Source organism: Dermacentor albipictus, chromosome 3 (assembly GCF_038994185.2).
Source record: "Dermacentor albipictus isolate Rhodes 1998 colony chromosome 3, USDA_Dalb.pri_finalv2, whole genome shotgun sequence".
NCBI classification, from domain to species: Eukaryota; Metazoa; Arthropoda; class Arachnida; order Ixodida; family Ixodidae; genus Dermacentor; species Dermacentor albipictus.
This window is the reverse complement of record NC_091823.1, coordinates 222,229-245,463: the sequence shown is the minus strand read 5'-3', so window position 1 is coordinate 245,463 and position 23,235 is coordinate 222,229. Positions and strand designations below refer to the sequence as shown.

The window sequence follows — 23,235 nt, the reverse complement described above, 5'->3', positions numbered from 1 at the left end:
AGGTTTTGACAACAGCCTTGCAAACACGGCAAAGACGTTGCAGCCAGTGCGTTACAACGTAAAACTCCTAGTATTTGGGCACAAGACGCTTCGAGTACATGCTCCCGGTTCTACGCAAATAAACGCTTCCACATTCCATGTAATCCAGGTAGAGTAACTGCCTACGATACAAGTCACTAATTCAAGAGATTTTCACCCCGTTCCACAAATATCTAAGTTTTTATAATCACAGGTAGTGCACGGTAGTGCAATCAAGCAAAATAACATCCTGCAACTTATCAGTTTTAACTCTCTCTACAGCAGTTTCATTCTTGATGGGATCTAGCTTGCAGTTAAATGCGGTCTGATTTCGAGAATCATTTGCAACAATTTTGTGGCCCAGTTTTTTCTGATCACTTTCTACTGAGTTTGAGCCCTGACCTATGCCCTATGACCTATGATTTACCTATGATTGGATATCAATAGTAGCAATATTGACCACCCATCCACCATAATAGCACAATACCAGCAGCAAGGGCTTGGCAGAAATAGCAAGTACCTATTAACATAGGTAATGGCCAACCTGCAAAAGCAGTGATGGCTGTTGTCTTCTAAGCGGCAGTCCTTGCATTGTTCTTGCATACTGGAAAGATTTTGCGCCAAAAAACACAACACACACAAGAAAGACGACAACATCAAGCGCCCGTGATGTTGTCGTCTTTCTTGTGTGTGTTGTGTTTTTTGGCGCAAAATCTTTCCAGTATGCAAGAACACCAACTAGCCCAGCAGTTAACTCTTCTAAACTTGCATTGTTCCTCTTGACCAGGGATTGCTAGTGATGTCGCACTTGTTCTGGCGTAATGTCCAGGGCCATCCAAAATTTCATTTCCACAAACATTGAAGAAGACAGGAAATTGGGTTCTTCTGTCTCCTGCTGGATGTCGCTAAAATGCGGTAGAACCCATCTCACGATGACTGTCAAAGGTAATGCGTTCAGTATTCAATTAACTTAGCCACACAATGTATTAGCACCGTCAAAACGAATTGTGTATGAGGCATGTACTACAACAGGATTCCTCTTTCACGCTTCCCTAAAAACACCCAGCACCATCTAGTGCTACTGCTGTGACATCTGCTTGTGTCCTCTGTAATGCATGGTACACCGGTACATGCGGGCGGTGAGAAACGTGTCATGTAGCAATCGAGCTCCTCTTTCGCACTACTTTCTGAGCATGTTGCACCATCTAGTGGCACTGCCAAGAAATCTAAGCATGGCCTCTCAGAGGAGAAACGTAGCGTGCCGATGTCTGCAAACACTGAGAATTGGTCACTCATTTTGCCGCACAATCAGTGGCACATACTCAGTGACCCAAGTTGGTGATAGGTTCATTGAAGAAGGGCTTCAACTGGGAGACTCACAAAGAAGCTCAAGAATAAGTTAAGGACCGCACAAAGAGTGCTGGAACGAAGAATGTTAGGCGTAACGTTAAGAGACAGGAAGAGAGAAATGTGGATCAGAGAGAAAATGAGGACAGCCGATATTCTAACTATCATTAAGAGAAAAAAAAGGGAGCTTGATTTTCTGTGGTTCCAACTTAATCATTCATTTTCTAACAAGTTCTTTGTTTCTAATTTATTATCATACCTAGTTGAATTTTATTGCTTTATAGTAATTTATTATTTGGTAAAGCTCTTTTCTCTCACCTTGAGCTTTCAATGTGTGTGCAAACATAGTCTTTGCTTTCATTTCCCAATTTTACTTTTAAACAAACATGTGTTATGGATACAGCTCAGTTTATTTTTGGCTGTTTTTTCTTTTGGTTATTTTTGTTACTTGTTTTTCAAATGTCCAAACCATATATCTTAGTTCCTGTTTTCTGGGAAAGCTAGGCTCACGACATTCACTATGCATGCCTTCTTGCACATGTAAATCCTTTTCATTTTTGTCTCCTCTATTTTTTATCCCCTATTTTTCTTTCCCCTACTTGTTATCTTGCTATCACAGCTAAATGCTGTCAGGATAGATGTACAGTGCTCACGGAATGAAATAGGACATGGAGCGTTTAGTAGAACCCTACATATATGCAAATTACACGAGAGCACCATGTCATGTCGCTAGGAATTTGGTCACCAAAGGTGAAGATGTAAGTGTACGCGCCACAATTACGTCAATGTGACACGAAGTGCAGCCGGTTGAAACGAAAGTATGCGCCTTACTTAGCCCTAAATTGACGCGTTTCATTCCATGAGCACTGTACACGTGGCGGTGGCGTTGCGATTTTAGCAAAAGACGACATTCAGACCTCACCCCTACCTAACATTACTGGCGCAGAAGCACTGTTTTGTAGGATCACGATCGGCGTATATTCCCTTTATGTTGGTACAATGTACAGAGCACCGAATTCTGGCCCGGAGCCATTACATATATTGTCTGATTATATGCGGCATCACCTTCAAGGGGACAAAAAGGTTGTCCTTACGGAGGATTGCAATCTACCAGGCATAAAATGGGATTTGTACAATGCTGGTGTTGTCGATAAGGACAGCACTGAGGCGATACTTGGTATGGCCTTCAATAGTGGTTTAAAGCAAATCATTCAGCAACCTATAGGTGTCACTTCGTCGAGCAGCACAATTCTTGATCTAACTTTTGTGAGTGAAAACATTCCTGTAGAGAACATATCATGGGAAATTATTGACGGAATTTCGGACCACAAGGCAATCAAATGCTGTCTATCATTGTTGTCGTCAGCACGCTCAGAAAAATTGATCACACGAATATATGATTGGAAAAACGCAGATGATGTCAGCATTCTTGACCTTCTTGATTATCACTACCCCAATTTTTCTTGTCTTTTCCATGATAATTCTGTGACAATAGATGAATTATGGGCGAAATTTAAGACCAATGTACAGCAATGTTCATCAAACTTTGTACCCATGAAAAAAAAAAAGAAAGTGCGCAAAAGAAACCCTTGGATCACAAGGAATATAACACATATGAAACATAATATGTCAAGGCTGAGGAAACTTAAGAATAAGACATCAAATCCCTGCTACTCTGAGAAAATTAGCAAATTGGCACATATGTTGAAAGCAGGGATAAAACAAGCAAAACATATGTACAAGGACATTACACTCAGCAACTTCATCAAGACGGCTCCTCAAAAATTTTGGAGATATTTTAACGCGAACATGCATAAGCAAAACAATTTGCCACCTAAGGATGCTTTCCAAAGAGCAAATCAGTTCAATAACTGTTTTAAATTCGTTTTTACACAAGACAACGAAACTTCACCAGATTTAAACCATCAGCCGAAGGGAACCGGCGACATACTTGGTGATCTAGAGCTAACGGAATCAGGTATACTTTCACTGCTGCTTAACACCAACATTAAAAAATCTTGCAGCCAAGATGTGATTCCAAATACTTTTCTCAAGATAAATGCAGAATGGGTCTCTAAATACCTCTTACTTATCTTTAAAAAATCTCTAGAATCGTCTGACATGCCAAAAGACTGAAAAATAGCAAAGATCGTCCCTATTCTCAAATCAGGTGACGCAACAAGCCCATCAAATTATAGACCAATCTCTCTAACTTGCACATCTTTCAAAATTCTCGAACACATCATACTAAAACACATCGTGACCTTTGCAGGAGATAATAACTTGCTTAGCAACAACCAACATGGTTTCAGAAAAGGACTGTCTGCTGTTACGCAACTGACACAAACTGTGCATGATCTCGCTCTAAAAATGGATAACCGCGGGTTGACTGACATAATATTTTTAGATCTATCAAAGGCCTTCGACTGGGTATCCCATTCTAAACTCCTGGGCAAACTACAACACATTCTCAGATCTGGCAGCATAATAAACTGGATAAAGGCTTATCTTGCAGGTCGACAACAGTTAGTAGAAATTGAAAGTCAGCAATCTGATTGGGTAGAGGTGTCATCCGGAGTACCACAAGGAACAGTCTTAGCACCAATTCTTTTTTTACTATACATCAATGACATGGCAGATAGCATGAAATCAACGATTCGCATGTTTGCAGATGATTGCATTATATATAGGGAGATTAGGAACCAAAATGATCAAGTAACACTAAATCTCGAGCTTGTGCAAGTAGCAAATTGGTGTCGGGCATGGTAAATGACGATTAATTTAGACAAGACTTATTTTATAAGAGTAAGCCGAAAAAAAAAAACCACAAGAATTCACTTACATGATCGAACAGCAAAAATTAAAGATAGTCGATGATTATAAATATTTGGCCATTGCCCTATCATCTGATATGAAATGGGACAAGCATGTGTCACACATATCTTCTAAGGCATTTACAACACTTTGTTCACTTAAATGCTCTTTAAAATCTGCCTCACCAGACACTAAGATGCTAGCCTACACCTCATTAGTTCGTCCTTTCTAGAATATGTTATTACCTGCTGCTTCCCCCATACCAAACAGTGCATAAAACGCCTAGAAGCAATACAGAGAAAAGCTATCAGATTCATTTATAATAGGTACAACCATAATGATTCTCCGACAGAACTCCTTGATGAAGCTTGCCTCCCGACTATTTGCAAGCGTGCTAAATTCTTACGCCTCAAGTTTCTATTCCACCTCCTTAACAGAGGCTACAAATTAAACAGTGGTGCATATGTATCTTTCTCTGAACAGCGAAACACTAGAACTAAACATTCTTAAACATTTAATTGAGTGCAGGTTCCACACAAACACATTCAGGTATTCTTTCCTTCAATCTTTTTATGTGCAAACAGACAGGGACGAAGAATAGGAGCAACACAAGGACGAGCGCTTTGTTGCTCCTATTCTTTGTCCCTGTTTGTTTGCGCACAAAAAGATTTAAAGGTGATGAATCTGTTCTAACTAGGCCGACTCGCAGTTATTCTTTCTTTCCTCAGACAATCAGAGACTGGAATTCATTGCGTAGCGATATAATAATTTGCTCACCTGACGATTTCCTTCCCATGCTTGAAAAATGTCTATGAGTACGCATCTTGACTTATAAGTATAGTCTACAGACACCGCATTTCATCTCTGATTGGTTTTGATGTACTTGTTGTTTTATCTTATGCTTCTGTATTTCTGTTCATTAACCTTGAAGGGCTGACTCAGGAAGGTCACACCCTCTTATTGTATTGCTCAACTATGTCTTCTTGTAAACTGCAATACAAACATGTGTATAAGTTTGTCATTCATAATTTGATGCAATGTATTTTTCCATGTCCTGCAACAGCCTCCATATGGAGGCTAGCAGTATGTATGAAATAAATAAATTCTAATATGAATACAGCACAAGAGAGCAGCAGGCAGCGTGTCTCAACCAGAGCAGCTCAGGCAATCTCGAGCTCGTGCCTCCAGGGTGACTGGCGATGTGGCTGCCGCGCCGGGCATTCCTCTTCACTACAATTGCCCCTCACAGGAAAAGGAGCCATCCTGGCGACTCATGGTGAACATAGAATCATGGGGTCGTAATACGGCTTCAGGCGTTGTACGTGGACGGTTTCACGACCACGACAGCGTTGGTGACTCGACAATATAGTTCACAGGCGACGTCTGCGCTATACAACACGGTAGGGTCCTTGATATTTGGAGACAAGCTTGGATGAGAGTCCAGCAGGAATGGTGGGAACCCAAAGCTACACAAGGGAGTCCGGAGGAAAGTGACAATGCGGGTGATCATCGTCAAGTCTAGATTTTTGTTTCCATTGGAACAAAAATTCCTGTAAAGGAACGGGCGAGCTGATAGCATTCCTCTGCGCGGCGGCCCGCTTCAGAGGAGGGCCCCCGCAGGGGCGTCTGCGTAAGCAGGCGTTTGGTGTGTTGCGACACCACGTACCCGAGCACACGAGGGTTGGACCCTCCCGCGTGTAGCCGTGCGCGGCTTAGCCGTGTCCGGGGAAAAGGGGATCCTGGGGGTTGAGCCAATGCCGGGTGTTTGGACCTTTACGGCCCCTCGGCGGCGGCAACACACCCCTTTGGCCTCGGCTTCACGTAGACGGCACCCCCGGACTGACCCACCCGGGGGAAATCGGTAGTTGCCTTTTCCTGTCTCTCTCTCCCTACAACCTTCGTCTTTTCCTTACTTTCCACCTTTCCTGTCTCCTTCTCATTTCTTTATTACTTCCGACCTTCCTGGCAGCAAGGGTTAACCTCGTGTGAGTAGCCAACCTTGGTTATATCATATTAGGTTATAGCGGCAACGTACAGCTGGCGTTTGCAGGCCTGTTTTTCAGGCCCTGCAGCGTCCCCTTGTTGGACTCCATGGTGGGTGGCTAGCGTTGCTGCCGAAATTTCACATATATTTATGGATAGCTCCTTTCCTCCATTCCCTGATCGCCCTCAGAAAAGAGGGCGCACTGATGAAGTTTTTCAGTTTTTCGGACGCCAAGTCCACAACTTTCCACGTTTCCATGTAGTTCACTCGGAAACACCAGGCAAACCAGTACGCACCATTTCACCTTTCATTGTATCAAAGACCCTGACTGATGTTTTTGGAGCCGGTTATAAGGCGACCAGGATGGCAAGCGGTGATCTCCTCCTGGAGCTCCGCGATAAGAAGCAATACGAGAAACTGCCTAAGCTAGTGTCATTTGGGGATAACCAACTAACAGTAACCCCGCACTGTACTATGAACACCACCCGCGGCGTTGTGTCGGACGATGACATGCTAGAGCTCACTGAAGCTGAACTCTTGGAGGGCTTCAGTGAACAGAACGTCATAAATGTTAAGCGAATTAAGATCAGGCGAGACGGTAAAGAGATCAATACGAAACACCTGATACTCACTTTCGGTTCAAGTGTCCTCCCCGAGTCCATCGAGGCCGGTTATATCAAACTTCGTGTTAGGCCATACGTGCCCAATCCTCTCAGATGCTTTAAGTGCCAAAGGTTCGGCCACAGTTCACAGAACTGTCGAGGCCGGCTGACATGTGCCAAGTGTAGTGACACTGAACACTCCTCCGAAACATGCCAGAAGACTCCACATTGTGTCAACTGTGATGGCGAGCACGCCGCATACTCGCGCGCCTGTTCGTCCTGGAAAAGAGAAAAAGAGATTGTGACAATCAAAGTCAAAGAAAATATATCTTTCAAGGAGGCACGTAGGCGGGTGTCATACCTGTCTAAGAGCAGCTTTGCCGATGTGGTGCGTAAGGGGGCAGCGTCGCAACGGCCTCCGGCGGCTGTCCGACCCACAGGCAGTGAGTCGGCAGTTACGCCATCTGCCCCCGCGGCGGTTGCAGCTTGCGCTGCTCCGTCAACCGAGGAAAAGGGACCATCCACCCCAAAGGTGGGTGCAGCCGAGGCTGCCCCAACCTCCGAGGTCCCTTCCAGCGCTGGCAACGTCCAGCGCAGCCAAATCCCTCAGGGAACCCCATCGACCTCCGGGCTGGTGGGCGCAGGGGTCTTGCCCTCCAAGGCGGGACTCCCTCTGAAAACCTCTCGCTCGCAAGAGCGCTTGTCCGGCGCCTCAGACGAGGCAATGGACACTACACCTGACCGCAAGGCGCACCAAACGCCTAAGGAGCGTCGAGAATCGCTCGAACGCTCCAGAAAGAACAAAACACCTATTACAGGGCCTCGAAAGGGCTCTGTAATATAAGGCATCCACTCCGTTTCCGTAAACACAGCACCAATTTACCTTAAACATGGATACACAAATCATTCAATGGAACATCAGAGGTCTCCTTAGAAACCTTGATGATTTGCAAGAACTCATCCACAAACATAATCCAAAAGTGCTGTGTTTACAGGAAACACACTTAAAATCTAAACACACAAACGTTCTCCGTACGTATCTTACGTTTCGCAAAGATCGCGATGATGCCGTCGCATCATCGGGTGATGTTGCGATTCTTACTCATAGAAGTATTGCATGTCAACCTTTACAGCTACAAACGCCCCTTGAAGCAGTGGCGGTTCGAGTTGTCCTACTAAACAAACTCATCACCATTTGCTCCCTTTACATACCCCCGCATTACCAACTGAACAAACACGTATTTCACCCCTTGATCGATCAATTGCCAGAACCTTATGCTGTTCTTGGCGATTTCAATGCGCACAGCTCCCTGTGGGGCGACTCTCGTTTAGATGCGCGAGGTCGCCTTGTTGAACAGTTCCTTTTCTCTTATGGAGCGTGCCTTCTCAACAAGAAAGAGCCCACATATTACTCTCTTGCAAACCGATCCTTTTCGTCAATAGATCTTAGTATAGTCTCCCCGTCTGTACTGCCTCAACTTGAATGGGAAGTTACCGACAACCCTTACGGTAGCGACCACTTCCCTATACTGCTAAGATCATATACAGAAAACGAATATCCACCATACGCTCCTAGGTGGAAGATTGAGACAGCTGATTGGGAGAAATTTCGATCCCTAACTAGTATCTCATGAGCTGACCTGTCTTCGTTAGGAATTGACGCTGCAGTCGAGTTTTTTACAGCATTCATAATAGATGTCGCATTTATATGCATATCAGAAGTGAAAGGCTTGGCCTGCAAACGGCGTGTCCCATGGTGGAACGACGATTGTAGGATCGCTCGTAAAAAACAGAACAGGGCGTGGGGGTTGCTACGCGCTTCTCCCACCGCAGAGAATCTAGTCAACTTTAAAAAAAGTAAAATCCGAAGGCAGGCGAACCCGCCGACAGGCCAGACGAGAAAGTTGGCGCAAGATTTTATCAAGTATTAACTCGTTTAGGGATGAGGCCAAAGCCTGGAACAGAGTAAATAGGATTAGAGGGCGGCAAACACATTCACTCCCCCTAGTAAACACACAGGGAGATACACTGCAAGATCAGGCCAACTCACTCGGAGAGCACTTTGAGAGTGTATCAAGCTCAAATCATTATACGCAATCCTTCCTAAAATATAAACAAATAGAAGAACGTAAGCCATTAACAAGAAAAGGTCGAGAGAATGAGCCTTACAACCGTCCTTTCTGTATTGCCGAATTGAGAGCTGCCTTGAGCGCATGCAACAGCTCCGCACCAGGATCTGATAGAATCATGTATGAAATGCTCAAACACTTACACAATGACACGCAGGTTACACTACTCACACTTTTCAACACCATTTGGGATGCAGGGTACCTTCCAGCTGCATGGAAGGAAGCCATTGTGATCCCTGTTTTGAAACAAGGCAAGGACCCTTCCTCAGTGGCAAGTTACCGCCCGATAGCCCTCACAAGTTGCATTTGTAAGGTGTTCGAAAAAATGATAAATCGGCGACTCATCTTTTTCCTTGAACAGAGCAAAATTCTTGATCCTTATCAGTGCGGCTTCCGAGAAGGACGCTCCACAACTGACCACCTTGTACGTGTAGAAGCAAATATCCGGGACGCATTTGTACACAAACAATTCTTCTTATCCATATTCCTCGATATGGAGAAGGCGTACGATACGACGTGGCGTTACGGAATCTTAAGAGACTTGTCAGAAATGGGCATCCACGGTAATATGCATAATATAATAGAAAGCTATCTGTCAAATCGTACCTTCCGAGTAAAAGTCGGCAATGCACTTTCACGCCCTTTTACGCAAGAAAAGGGTGTACCCCAAGGAGGCGTGCTCAGCTGCACACTCTTTATAGTGAAGATGAACACGCTTCGTGCTTCATTACCACCCGCCATCTTTTACTCTGTCTACGTGGACGACATTCAAATAGCTTTCAAATCCTGTAACCTCGCAGTCTGCGAGAGACAGGTACAGCATGGCCTGAACAAAGTCTCAGTGTGGGCAGACAAGAATGGATTTAAGATCGATCCTAACAAAAGCTCTTGCGTTCTTTTTACAAGAAAGAGAGGCCTGGTTCCGGATCCTTCCTTAGAATTGTGTGGACAACGAATACCTATCAGCAAAGAGCACAAATTCCTAGGTATCATACTTGACTACAGACTCACTTTTGTCTCCCACATTAAACATCTTAGAGAAAAATGTCTGAAAACAATGAATATAATGAAACTTCTATCCCAGACTACGTGGGGTAGTGACAGAAAGTGTTTAATGAATCTATATAAAAGCCTCATTCGATCGCGACTAGACTATGGTGCCGTGATTTATCACTCTGCCGCCCCGAGCGCACTAAAGATGCTAGACCCAGTGCACCATCTAGGAATCCGACTGGCCACTGGCGCTTTCAGAACGAGTCCCATACAAAGTCTATATGTAGAATCAAATGAATGGTCTCTCCACCTACAGAGATCATACATCAGCTTTACATATTTCCTTAAAATACGCTCCAATCCTGAACATCCATGTTTTCATAACGTTACCGATATGACGTGCGCTACACTTTTCAGCAATCGTCCCTCTATAAGACAGCCTTTCTCGCTGCGTGTGAAGGAGCTTAGCGAGGAAATGCATGTCCCACTCCTCGAGCATCGATTAATGCACCTAACCAAGCTCTTACCTCCTTGGGAGTGGCAGGTGATACAGTGTGACATATCCTTTATAAAAGTTACAAAGCACGCTCCTGAGGCCGAAATCCGAATGCATTTCCTAGAGCTCCAGCACAAGCACTCCTGCGCAGAGTTTTACACAGATGCTTCGAAGTCAAATGCCGGGGTATCCTATGCAGCCGTCGGCCCATCATTTTCGGAATCCGATGCACTGCATCCGGAAACAAGTATATTTACGGCCGAGGCCTACGCACTACTCTCTGCTGTAAAGCACATAAGAAAATCGAAACTTCCGAAAGCAGCGATCTATACAGACTCTTTCAGCGTCGTGAAGGCCTTAATGTCACTCAGCAAACATAAAAATCCCGTATTTAATGAACTATATTCGGTCTTGTGCAAAGCGTGCTCAACTAACCAGAACATCATAATATGCTGGGTCCCTGGCCATAGGGGAATCAAAGGTAACGTTCTGGCGGACGAGATGGCCACGTCAATCACATTGCAAGCTGTTAACCCTACCGCTGCAGTGCCTGTCACAGATCTGAGGCCTTTCTTGCGAAGGAGGCTGCGAGATCACTGGCAACACATGTGGGATGCGGAAACGGATAATAAGCTCCACCTGATAAAACCACAGTTAGGATTTTGGCCGTCTACTACAAAATCGCGCCGAACGGATGTCCTATTCTGTCGTCTCAGAATAGGACACACGTTTGGCACCCACAATTTCCTACTCACCGGAAGTGAGCCTCCAGCCTGTGGGAGATGCGGAGAGAGGCTGACCGTCCTCCATGTCCTCCTGGAGTGTCGGAAAGCCGAATTTGACAGAAAGAAACATTTTCCGTTAGCATACCGGCAGCATATTCCCCTTCATCCTGTAATGTTACTCGGCCCAGAACCGCTCTTCGACACTAACGCAGTCCTAAGTTATCTGAAAGATGTTGTGTTGCATGTTGTTAGCCCAGCATGTTCGTAGCGTCTCCTCTCTTCAGAGGATGGCGCTGCGATAGTTTTTTCGTGTAGCACGTGCCTCTAGGCCCTTATGTTTCAAGGGCTCTGGCGAGGCAACAGTGCTCCAGGCATTTTTACCATCTCATATATTTTCTATTCTGCATCAGTCTTTTGCGATGGATTTTAATGTTCGTAGTATTCGTCATCTGTCATCGCCATAATTTTATAACAAGTTAATTTTACGCACTTTACAGCGAATATTTTTAGGCCACTTTACAGCCAAGTTACATGTTCCATAATACATCGTCAACATTACCACTTGTCATGGCGCTCTTTGGCCAAACCTGGCCCTTGCGCCACAAAAAACCACACATCATCATCATCATCAGAGGAGGGCGTACATGCGGATGAGTCGGGTCTGTACGGAAGAATGGTGTCGAGGTTAGTCGAAGGTTCGCGGCCATACAAGAGGAAGAATGGGGAGAAGTTTGTGGTCACCTGTGGTGCAGTGTTGTAGGCGAATGTGATTAATGGCAAAATGAGGTCCCAATCAGTGTGATCACAAGCGACTTATTTGGAGAGCATGTCGCCAAGGGTGTGGTTAAATCTTTCCGTCAGACCATTAGTTTGAGGATGGTAGGTGGTGGTGGTGCGATGAACGATGCGACATTCAGCAAGGAGCGCGTTTACGACTTCAGAGAGGAAGACATGACCTCTATCACTTAAAATTTCGCGTGGTGCACCGTGACGGAGAATAAAGTTTTTCACGAAGAAGGATGCTATATCGCGAGTGGTGGCAGCAGGCAGAGCGGCTGTTTCTGCGTATCGCGTCAAATGGTCGATGGCGACAGCTATCCAGCGGTTCCCGGAAGCCGTACTCGGAAGGGGTCCATACAGGTCAATGCCAATGCGATTGAAGGGCCTGGCAGGACATGGGATTGGTTGGAGTGGACCAGAGACATGCTGAGCAGGAACCTTGCAGCGTTGGCACTGAGGGCACGACCGAATGTACTTGCACACAAAGGTGTACATGCCACGCCAATAAAACCTGGAGCGAAGCCGGGTGTACATCTTGAAGACACCCACATGTGCACACTGTGGGTCAGTGTGGAAGGCAGAACATATTTCACCGCGAAGATGCCGAGGTATGACCAGCAACCACTTGCGGACGTCAGAGACGTAATTCCGGCGATAGAGAAGTCCATCCCGAATTTCGAAGTGAGATGCTTGACGGCGCAAAGCTCGAGAAGGTGAAGGAACAGTCGACGGGTTTGAAAGGAAGCGGATAAGAGTACTAATCCAGGCATCCTTGCATTGCTCCGAAGCCAAGTCGCAGCCTGCTGGGAACGAAAGTACTTGGTCAACAGCAGAGAGGCAGGCATCGCTTTCGGTTGACATGAGTGAACGGGAAAGCGTGTCGGTATCGGTGAGGTGGCTGCCAGACCTGTAGACAATGCGCACGTTGAAATATTGCAACCACAAATCCCAGCGACCTAATCGACCTGAGGGGTCCTTCAACGTGGACAGCCAACAAAACGCATGGTGGTCTGTAATCACGTCGAAGGGGCGGCCATAGAGGTAGGGTCGAAATTACCAAGTGCCCAGATTATGGCCAAACATTCCTTCTCCGTAACGGAATAATTCTTCTCGGCTTTGGTGAGGGTGCAGCTTGGGTATGCAATGACGTACTCGTCGAATCCAGATTTGCGCTGTGCTCGCACAGCGCCGAGTCCAACACCGCTGGTGTCGGTGTGTACTTCGGTCGGAGCTGTCTGGTCGAAGTGATGCAGTATAGGCGGCGAGGTCAGTAGACAACACAACTCTTGGAAGGCATCGTCACAAGAAGACGACCAGGCATAGTCATTCAAGTCACTCCGTAGAACCTGATTCAAGGGAGTGGTGATGGACACAAAATTCCGAATAAAGTGGCGAAAGTAAGAACACAGGCCAAGGAAGCTGCAAAGTTCTCTTACAGAGGAAGGTTTGGGAAAATCAGCAACTGCACGGAGCTTGATGGCATCAGGAAGAATACCGTGTTTAGATACTACATGGCCAAGGATGGTGAGCTGACTTGCACCAAAGTGGCATTTCTTCAGGTTGAGCTGAAGGCCGGTGGCAGTTAGGCACTGCAACACTTCCTCCAGCCTACAGAGATGGGTGGGAAAATCGGGCGAAAAAATAACCACATCATCTAAGTAGCACAGGCACGTTTTCCACTTGAGACCCCGCAAAAGATTGTCCATCATACGCTCAAATGTTGCGGGGGCGTTGCAAAGCCCGAAAGGCATGAAACGGAATTCATATAGGCCATCTGATGTTACAAAGGCCGCCTTAGGTTGGTCTTCAGGTGCCATAGGGACTTGCCAATAGCCGCTGCGTAAGTCGATTGAAGAGAGGAACTCTGCACCTTGGAGACAGTTAAGGGCGTCTTCAATTCTCGGAAAAGGGTAAACATCTTTACGAGTTATTTTGTTAAGACGACGGTAATCGACACAGAATCGTATCGATCCATCCTTCTTCTTAACAAGAACAACGGGAGATGCCCAGGGTCTGTCCGAAGGCTGAATGCCGCCATGCTTGAGCCTGTCAGCTACTTGGTCGTCAATAACATGGTGCTCTGTCGCGAATACGCGATATGGTCTTTGTCGCAGTGACGCACTGGTACCTGTGTCGATGCGATGACAAACAGTTGATGTGCGGCCCAAGGGAACATGCTGGCAGTCGAAAGACGTACGGAACTTGTCGAAAAGGCGTAGAAGCTGGGCGCGTTGAGAAACAGTCAATGTGTTGGTGATCGAGCTATGTAAAACATCAGGCGAAGTCGGCTCCTGCGCGGGGTTACAGGTCACTCCGGCGACCTCACGAGTGGCGATGGGACTAGTTGGCACATCAATGATGGCAGCAGGGTGGACACACTGGGCACGGATAACGCACTCCCCACGAAGCAAAGTGAGAGGACAGGATAGTCGGTTGGCAACGAGCAATCTGCTGACGCCGGCATGAACGTCCAAAAGGGCGAAAGGTAGCGGAGAACATTAACGACCAGCGAAAATTGCAGATGGCATAAAAAGTGCGCTGGCATCAGCAACAATGTTGCATGACACTGTGGCAAGGGCAGATGAGTGCGGTGGAATTTTAACATCTTCAGCAACAAATACTTTATCGTCAGGTTCATGAGCGTCAAGGAGTGGGGTATTACACAGCGTCTGAAATTCCACTTCAGCACAAGTACAGTCGATGACAACCTTATTAGCGGAGAGGAAGTCCCAGCCCAAAGTAATATTGTGGGAACAAGAACACAGCACCAAAAATTCGATGATGTAGAGGAGGCCATTGATCACAACGCGAGCAGTACACGCAGCTGTAGGCGTGATGCGGTCTGCGCTGGCAGTACGAAGTGACATGTTGGACAGTGGCATCGTGACTTTTCTGAGCGAACGGCAAAGTTTGGCACTAATAACTAAAACTGCGGCACCAGTGTCAACGAGGGCGAGTGCAGCGACGCCGTCCACATATACGTCAATAACATTAGTCGGAGAAGGGAGAGGCCTTGGTCTGTTTGTGGGTGACTCAGTTCTTGCCTCTGGAACTGCGATGATTAGTTTGCCCATTCCAGCGAAGGAGGACGACGGCGCATCTGTGAAAGCGAGCGATGGTGAACGGCGGTCAACAAGAGGGTTCTGGTCCGAGCAGGAAGACATCTGGCCGGGGTTCTGAGACGCAGAGGATGACGGGTATGGAAAAACGTATGGTGCAGCATCGAAGCTACGGCGGTAGGACGTAGTGCAGCGACGACAAAATCGTGCAACGTGGCCAGGTACACCACACGCAAAACATATTGGCCGGTTGTCAGGAGTGCGCCATTGTCCACTGCCGTACCGTGGCTGAACGAAGTGAGGAGCTGGACGCAGTGGCACGACCGAAGGGGATGGCACAAAGGTCGGAGGTGGTGGCCGCATGAGAGCCTTGACATAGCTGAGAGGTGAACTCACTTCGGAAAGGCGACGGGAGTCGGCACAGGCGGAGTCTCGCGGGCAGAAGGGAGAGCTGCGCACACTTGCTTGTGGATGACCAGGCGAAGGTTGGCCGGCAAAGGCGAAGGTGGTGGCGTGGCTGAGGACAGCAGCGAAAGCTGATGAGTGACTTCAACACAGACGAACTCTTTTATCTGGCCAAGCAGGGAGTCCACCTCAGGAGCCGCAGTCATGCCCGCGAGGGTTTCGTCGGACGTAGGGGGGCGCCTCGTGAAAAGGCGCTGTCTGCAGAGCTCATCGAAACTAAGGCAAAGCTCAATGACCTGAGAGACAGTGCCTGGGTTTTTGGAGAAGAGCATATGAAAGGCATCGTAGGAAATGCCCTTCATGATGTGACGTACCTTGTCCGCCTCCGCCATCGTCAAGTTGACATGCCGGCAGAGGTCGACGATGTCCTTTATGTAGCTGGTGAATGTTTTGCTAGTTTGCTGGGATCGGCTTCGTAGGTGTTGTTCAGCGCAAAGTTTGCTCATTCCAGGGCGGCTGAAAACTTCTGTGATGCCGGTTTTGAAGATAGCCCACGTGTGGAGATCGACTTCGTGGTTTTTGAAGCACAGCTAGGCGACGCCCGATAAATAGAAGATCACATTGCCGAGCTTTAGGGGATCATCCCATTTGTTGGTGTTGCTGGCGTGTTCATACGATTCCAGTCTTTCTCATTGGTGCCACTGAAGATATCAGGATCCCGCTGACGCTGGGCACCAGCACATACGATGGCTGGAGTAACCAGTGGGGATGTCCGGCTGGGGTCAAAAGGCATGACGGATGGTAGAGTTCGGGTGCGTAATTCCAGGTTGAGGAAAACTGTAGCACCTCCACCAGAATCTAATATGAATGCAGCACAAGAGAGCAGCAGGCAGCGTGTCTCAACCAGAGCAGCTCAGGCAATCTCGAGCCCGTGCTTCCCGGGCGACTGGCGATGTGGCTGCGGCGCCAGGCATTCCTCTTCACTACAACATAAATAAATAAATAAATGCTCCCTTTCATTTTTAACACTTGCACTAAACTTTGCTCCAGCTTATTCACCTGCCCAATGGAGGGTGGAGGAACATTACATATATGCTGCCAAAAGTTTGCTCCAGTGACATGCTTTGTTTGACCATTGTGATGGAAACAAACTTGCTGTTCCCGTTGGGCCCAGGATCCTTTTAATAATGGCATGGCAGATAGGAGCTTTTTACATGCAACACAGACTTTATACAGACACGCTAACACGATACAGACAATTTACATACACGCGGACTAGAATTCGGAAGTCGTTTGTCCATCTATATAAGGATGTGCCTAGCACTCATGCATCACGACTTGCCGGTGCGCGTCATCGTTGCAGTGACCATGACGGTTGTCATTGCGTAGTGCGCAGCTGCGTCGTCTGACACTGAAGACAGCTGGTGCGTTGCTTGCGACGACCACATCTTACGCCATCATCATCACGCTGCACCTTGTCGCGACGTGGAAACAAGGGAACAGCAGGCCGGCACAACACCAGGCCAGTAGAACACCTGGTCACTGCTGTAGCTGGCCCGTAACACCTGGCCTGTAATGCCTCGGCCACTAGAACGTCGGGCTCGGTCGGCAGACAGGTAGCTCAGGCGCCCGGTGCCCAGCAGGAAGCACTGCACTAGGCTGCTATAACAGCAGGCCACTGGTGCACAGGAGAGCTCAGCCATGAGCGGGATCTGCAACCAGGACACCCAGTCGCCAGTCATCAGCTCGCTCAGTAGGCAGGTAGCTCAGGTGTCCCGGTCTCCAGCAGGAAGCACTGCACCAGGCTGCTATAACAGGAGGCCACTGGTACACAGGAGAGCCCAGCCATGAGCAAGATCTCCGACCAGGTCCGCAGGGTAACAGGACGACACACCGTTACCGGTCATCGAGCCTTCAACCACCGTTCTGCGAGCTGCCATTCGAGACTTCCGCTCGCTCTCACGCTCTGCGCCTTCTGCACGCCCCTTCCTTGTTGGTGGCACGTGATCTACTTCTGCAATCACCATCACCAATTCTCTTCTTGTTGTTGCCACAACACCATCATCATCCAAAGCTGGTCTTGTCGCCACCACGCACCACTATCCACATCATCACGACCATACTTCTCTCAATGGTCGCATCCGTGACCAAAAAGTAGTGCATCACATATGAAAGAAAAATATTTGGTATTGCCCTGTAATTCAAAGTAAAATTAGGTCTCGTACTTGTATGTTGCAAAACATGCCACATTTATTAGGTGAACGGTGTGGGAGATCTAAATTTATTTACTGCCATACAGGCAAAGTAACATGTTTCTGCAATCAGCGGCTGAAGCACATCACTTGCACTGCGATGAGAACAAAGTATGTCACCTACTAAAACCACAGATATGCGTAGCTAAAGCTCAATTTGAGCTAAATTTGCATCAACAAGGAGCAGCTTTAGTATACGGGGTAGGTGTTTCATATAAATGTTGCAGGTCAAACTGCCAAGTGCAATGCAGAGTGAGACTTCCATGATGTAGCAATACTTGCGGAGCTTCCACAGCGCTGCCTGCTAAGTGCATGAAACGGAGTACATGCTTGTGCAAATATATTTTTTTTTGGTTTGAGGCAAATAGTAATAGTAGTGTCTAATAATTCTGAAGCAAATAGTTTGAGTAGTCATGATATTTGCATAACACCTTGAAAGAATAGACAGAAGTTGACAAATCTTTAAAAAGAAAAGGAATGCTCTTATATTCAGAGACTTTCATTGCAAAACTCGAAATTTTCAACATTTTTTAAAGCATCAGCAGTGTGGAAACCTTGCTTACAGAATTTTGCTCAGTATGTGGTTCAGGCTGCTTCAACTTTCACTTCTTTCATGTTCACAGGAGAATTTTGCATTCGCCCATCACACGGCCCATTGTATAGTACGTGTCATTGCAATCAAGTGAACTGCGACCATGTCTGCATGATGCTAACAGTTTAGGCTGTTGGACAAGACCAGCTCTGTGTTTTTGCCATCCACACGAGCTCAGCCTGTCTCATCCAGTAGGTGCACTGATTAGCTTAGTAGGCGGCATGCTCATTCTAAATGTCAGCTGTTGACCTGCGAATCCGAACACTGCCTTGTCGTCCTCATTCATGTACATGATGTCAGGACCAATCATTAATGGGTTACACCTATGGATGTTAGGCCTAACCAGGGCTTTTTTATTGGGTGTTGGTGACCAAAGTTACAGTTTGGTACCAAGTCGATGTAAACCTTTTTGCACTGGTTGTACGGCTTTTCGAAAGCCAAGAAATCGCATAGCCAACAAAAGTGAATGTGCGAGGTCAACCTGTATGTGTATGTATGTGCTGACTTTCTTTGTGACTGCAAATCATCGCCAAAAAATTGAGTATGATGCTGTGTAGTGTTTTAAACTTCATTCACCATTTACATTAGTTCAATAGAGATGTAGGAGTGCCATGAAACACTCAAATAATTGAAGTCTGAGAGATTGGTCAGCAGCTATAAGCAGATTCATCGTTAGCTTGTTTTGGCCATGTTAAGAGCACATGACTTCCTCGTAGAAACTGGAACCATTGATTATATGTTGTAAAATTTATATTACTTGATTCTGAATAAAATTTTAAATACTAAACTTCGAACCAAAGCAAATGTTAAATAGCATAACATTTGGCCAAACATGAGAAAATATAGAATATTCACACAAGCCTTCTTTAAACCTCTGTCTTCCTGTGAACTTCTGTCTTGTTTGGATTTATCTGAGGAAAAGGAATTCATCACCCTCTCTGCTGTTCTTAATGAAATTTTCATGGAAACTGCTGTTTTTTGGCTGCTTATATGAATAGTAAATTCTGGCAACCTCATTGCAGTGTGGCCCTTATGGTGCAGCAGCAATGGTACAACAGCCCTGCGTATTCATTCATATGTATCAAACAACCAAGTAACAATGAGTTTAATATTACAGGAGGCAAAGCACTGCCACAGTAAAACACTGCCACAGACAAGAACAAATGCCTGGCATTTTTTTCTAGAATACTTGAGGGCATGCCACTAAACTTATATTCTGCAATGAAGGTGCACATATGTAATGTCACATGTTATTGCGCTATGTGCCTGTAACTCCTTGTGTCTGAATCCCACAAAACTACCTTTAGTTATTAGTTTCCTCACTTGCACTTGGGGGGGGGGGGGCTGCTCCTTCTGCCTAGGTTATTTCACGCTGCTGTCTTCGCAAAATGCATAATGTTCCTCCTTATTGCTATTGCTTTCACTTATTGCATTAGCACATAATTATTGCTTTTCCTTTTGTCGTTACTGATGTACACTGGGCTCTTTTTCTTAATGCTGCAGTGCATTGGATGTTTCAAATAGGCATCCAGCAGTATTTATTGACATATCATAATTAAAATAATAAGCATGGTTTTCGCTGCTGTGTGCCTGTAGGTTCTAATAACTTCATTGTCAGTGGTAATCTGGCCCACAGTGTACTTGCACATCAAAATCATAAAAAGCCAACAAACACTGACACCAAGAACAACATAGGGGAAATTACATGTGCTTACTAAATAAAATAAAGAAACAATAAATTAATGGAAATGAAAGTGGATGGTAAAACAACTTGCCGCAGGTGGGGAATGATCCCACAGCCTTCACATTTCGCGAAAGGTAGTTAACCCCCCTTTCTTCTCATTTATTAAGCATCAGAATATAATTTAGTATACATATGATGCTACATGGGTTGCAATCAACACTGTTGCCATCAGTCTCGTGCTCTTTCTTTACACTGAGCACCTTACTATGAATCAGAATGAAACCAATGCTTGCTGCACCTGCCATACTGTATAGATGTAGCACCATGGGCAACGTATAAAACAAAGCAAAGCAGGTATCAGCTGCAGTGTTTCAGTTGTATGCTTGTGTAGTGGACAGGCCTTTTGTTCCTACACAAGCACAGTTATTGTGTGACACAATCGCAGTACTCCATGGTTGCCACACTCTGGTCCAAATGAAGCAGTAATTCAGGTTTCATACCAGAGATGATGCATAGATTGTACCAGAGGCAGAAACAAGAAGCATTTAATTCTTGAGCCCTTTTGCTGCCCTTGCAGTGTTGCGTGCCTTGTTCTCGCAGATGGAGGCCTGGTACTAGAAGAGAGCCAGTATGGCTCTTTTCCGGTGGACGTCATTGTCTACTTCCGCATGCAGCCATCCATCTTGCGCTTCAGCTGCTTGCCTGTGTCGCGAGTGGAATGCCTGTTGCGGCTTCCCTCGGTGGACCTGGCCTTCTCGTCCAAACGGGCCGATGAAGGGCCAGTGGGTGGCCTGTCAGCCACGGGTTGCCTGGCCGACTTCTCCCTCTACATTTTCCACCCATATGGTGGGGCCAAAAAGATGGCTGCCACAGCTGATGCTTCCCCACTGGCTGTCACAGAGCGCAAGGACTCATTGTCACTGCAAGTGGAGTTTGTCAAGGTGTGTCTTCGCCATTCACTGACCCTTAAGCAAAACAACTTGAAACATTCCTTTGGTAGGGGAACATCAAAGACCAGTTTTGAGTGTGCCAGACAAATGCCATAATTCGTAAATGCCAGAAGTGCCTCTTGATGTGTTTCCGCACATCCTGCATGTGATGTCTTTTCTCTGGACCTCCTAGATTTAGTGCAGTTGGTACCTGGTGAAGCCATATAAGTGGGGATGAGTAGTAGCCACTGCAGTTGCAGTCAGACAGTGTCACAACACATGGTGACCCCATAGCTTGAGAGGAGGAGATGGGCTGAGATAAAACAAGAGGCTGCTGTGACTACTACTCCACTCCAAGGCTGTTTGTACTAATAGGACTTTATTAACTCCTGTGTGGCTAGTACTTGGCGTCAGCCCAATGTTAGTGATGAAGGAGTTGTTGCTGTGCAATGGTCTTGGTTTCATAGAGGGTCTGTTTATTTAAATAACCCCTCAGCAGGTTGGGGCGTTTTAGACAGACAAGCGCAGCAGATACGTCATGGGCCGACAATCCTGTGTGCTAAGTATTACACTGCTGCATGCTGCAAAAACAGCTGTAATTTCAAACTGAATGCCTTGTGCCCTCCCTCTCGATGGAGCCCCATTCCCAGCCAGAGAGGCAAGGTCACATCACAAATGCCTCTGTGTAAGATGCACTCCCTGCAATGTCACTCACCATGACACATGAATTTGATAAACCACCCAATGCAGAATGTGAAATTCCACCACTGCAAGCGCCATTCCACAGAATGAAATGCAGAGCAGAAAAAAGAGAGAAACCATCTACCAAGTGTCAACGCTAAATAAGACGAGGTCGATGTACATGGGGGTTGAAATTAATTGATAATTGAATGTTGATTATACATACACGATACGATTAACAAATTTGGGTGAGACCGTCCTCGCGGGTTTCGGCTGTTTTCATGGTATGGCTGGCGCGTCCTTTGGCCAGACGAGCTTTGCTTCCGTCGGCACTCTCACTGCCCTGTTAAACACAAGCAGCCTCGGAGCCGTTGCATTTTCTTTTTTCAGCGTCGACTCCTTCCTTGCGATGCGGCTATGCAACGGCATATTGCCGTTACGAAATACGAGATACTGTGTAGTGCTACGGCTACGCCAAGGCCATCGCACCGCTTTTGTGTCTGTGCATGCTCAAGGATGACAGAGCGCATGTGTACTCAGATGTACCCACATGCCCAAGGCTCAGGTGAGCGCACTTGCATGGGCCAGCTCTCCTCCATCCCGAACTCTAGAGTACCTCAACGTCCTCCTCATCCACAGCTCCACGAAGTGCCAGACAAGGAAAGCTTCGGGGACATCCTTTCGAACTCGGGCACATCGCGCCATCTGAATTGTGAATGGTATATGCATGTGGCCATTGTATATAAGTCTGATTACTTTTTTTTTATTGCTTTACTGGCACTACACAAAATATTTTATGTTCATTTAGAATTAAGAAAATATTCTACATTTGATTTAATATTCAAGGGTTACGTTTCTTGAATATCCTATTCAATTCGTTTTGCAAGTTACACTATTTGAACACCTTTAATTTCTAACTTAAAAGTAGAGTGCTTAGTTGGGGAACACATCAGCTAAGTGTATGCAGTGAAAGCTACATGTCATATCAGCCGGCCAGGCATAGACTGCACATTACAGAGAGAAAAAGGCATAGTTTATTGTTGCAAAAGCCCTCTGGCAACCCTTTCATGGAATGGACACCATGCATAGGAGGATTAGTAAGAAGCAGTAGTGAGACACGCAGTTAGTTCTCGTGCAAGCTGTTGTTTCTGACACGACGTCACTGGGCTGCGACAAGGTAATATAACTCTCTTGCTGCCCTGTATCAGATAATGGCACCTGGTCCCTTTTTTTAAACACTTGCCCCCATGCTCAAGACTGGTGCAATGTTGGCTGTGCAAGGCAGACGCTCACATCATCAAATGCCCCTGCACGGTCTTGCCATTGCTGCACTTATCTACTGGTACTATTGAGTTTGAGCTCTTGTGGTTCACTGGCAGCTAATGCAGGGTTCAGTTGTGCACGTGATGATGATGTCAGGTTTTGGACACACTTTAGATGCTTGTTAGCTTCCTGGTGTGTTGCTTAATAAAAAAGCCTTGCAAATGACTTTTTCCTACTTATGCACAGGTCAACATGAGCCGTAGCCGTCACATTGGTGTGGACAATGGCCGAGCCCTGATCCGTTTCTCAGCGCTGTGTGATGTTGGCTCTGCCTCATTTAAGTATGACATGAGACGTCTGACAGAGATTCTAGCTTTCCCCAAAGCCTGGTATCGACGTAGCATCGCTCGCCGCATGTTCCTAGGAGACCCCGCCACTGCAGGCTCAGCTTTTGGTGACCAAGGTGAGTGCACTTCTCATTA

At 46.4% G+C, this 23,235-nt stretch overlaps 1 protein-coding gene across 4 annotated transcripts in view; it reads left to right on the top strand.

Moving 5' to 3' along the window:
* Window positions 1-23,235, top strand: part of tweek (transmembrane protein KIAA1109 homolog tweek) — a 576,634-nt gene that overhangs the window by 499,814 nt on the left and 53,585 nt on the right. For all 4 annotated transcript variants that reach the window (XM_070534911.1, XM_070534912.1, XM_070534910.1 and 1 more), the window contains 2 exons: window positions 20,481-20,821; window positions 23,000-23,216. In XM_070534911.1, the coding sequence (XP_070391012.1) occupies window positions 20,481-20,821; window positions 23,000-23,216 (558 nt within the window). The remainder of the gene's footprint in view (window positions 1-20,480; window positions 20,822-22,999; window positions 23,217-23,235) is intronic.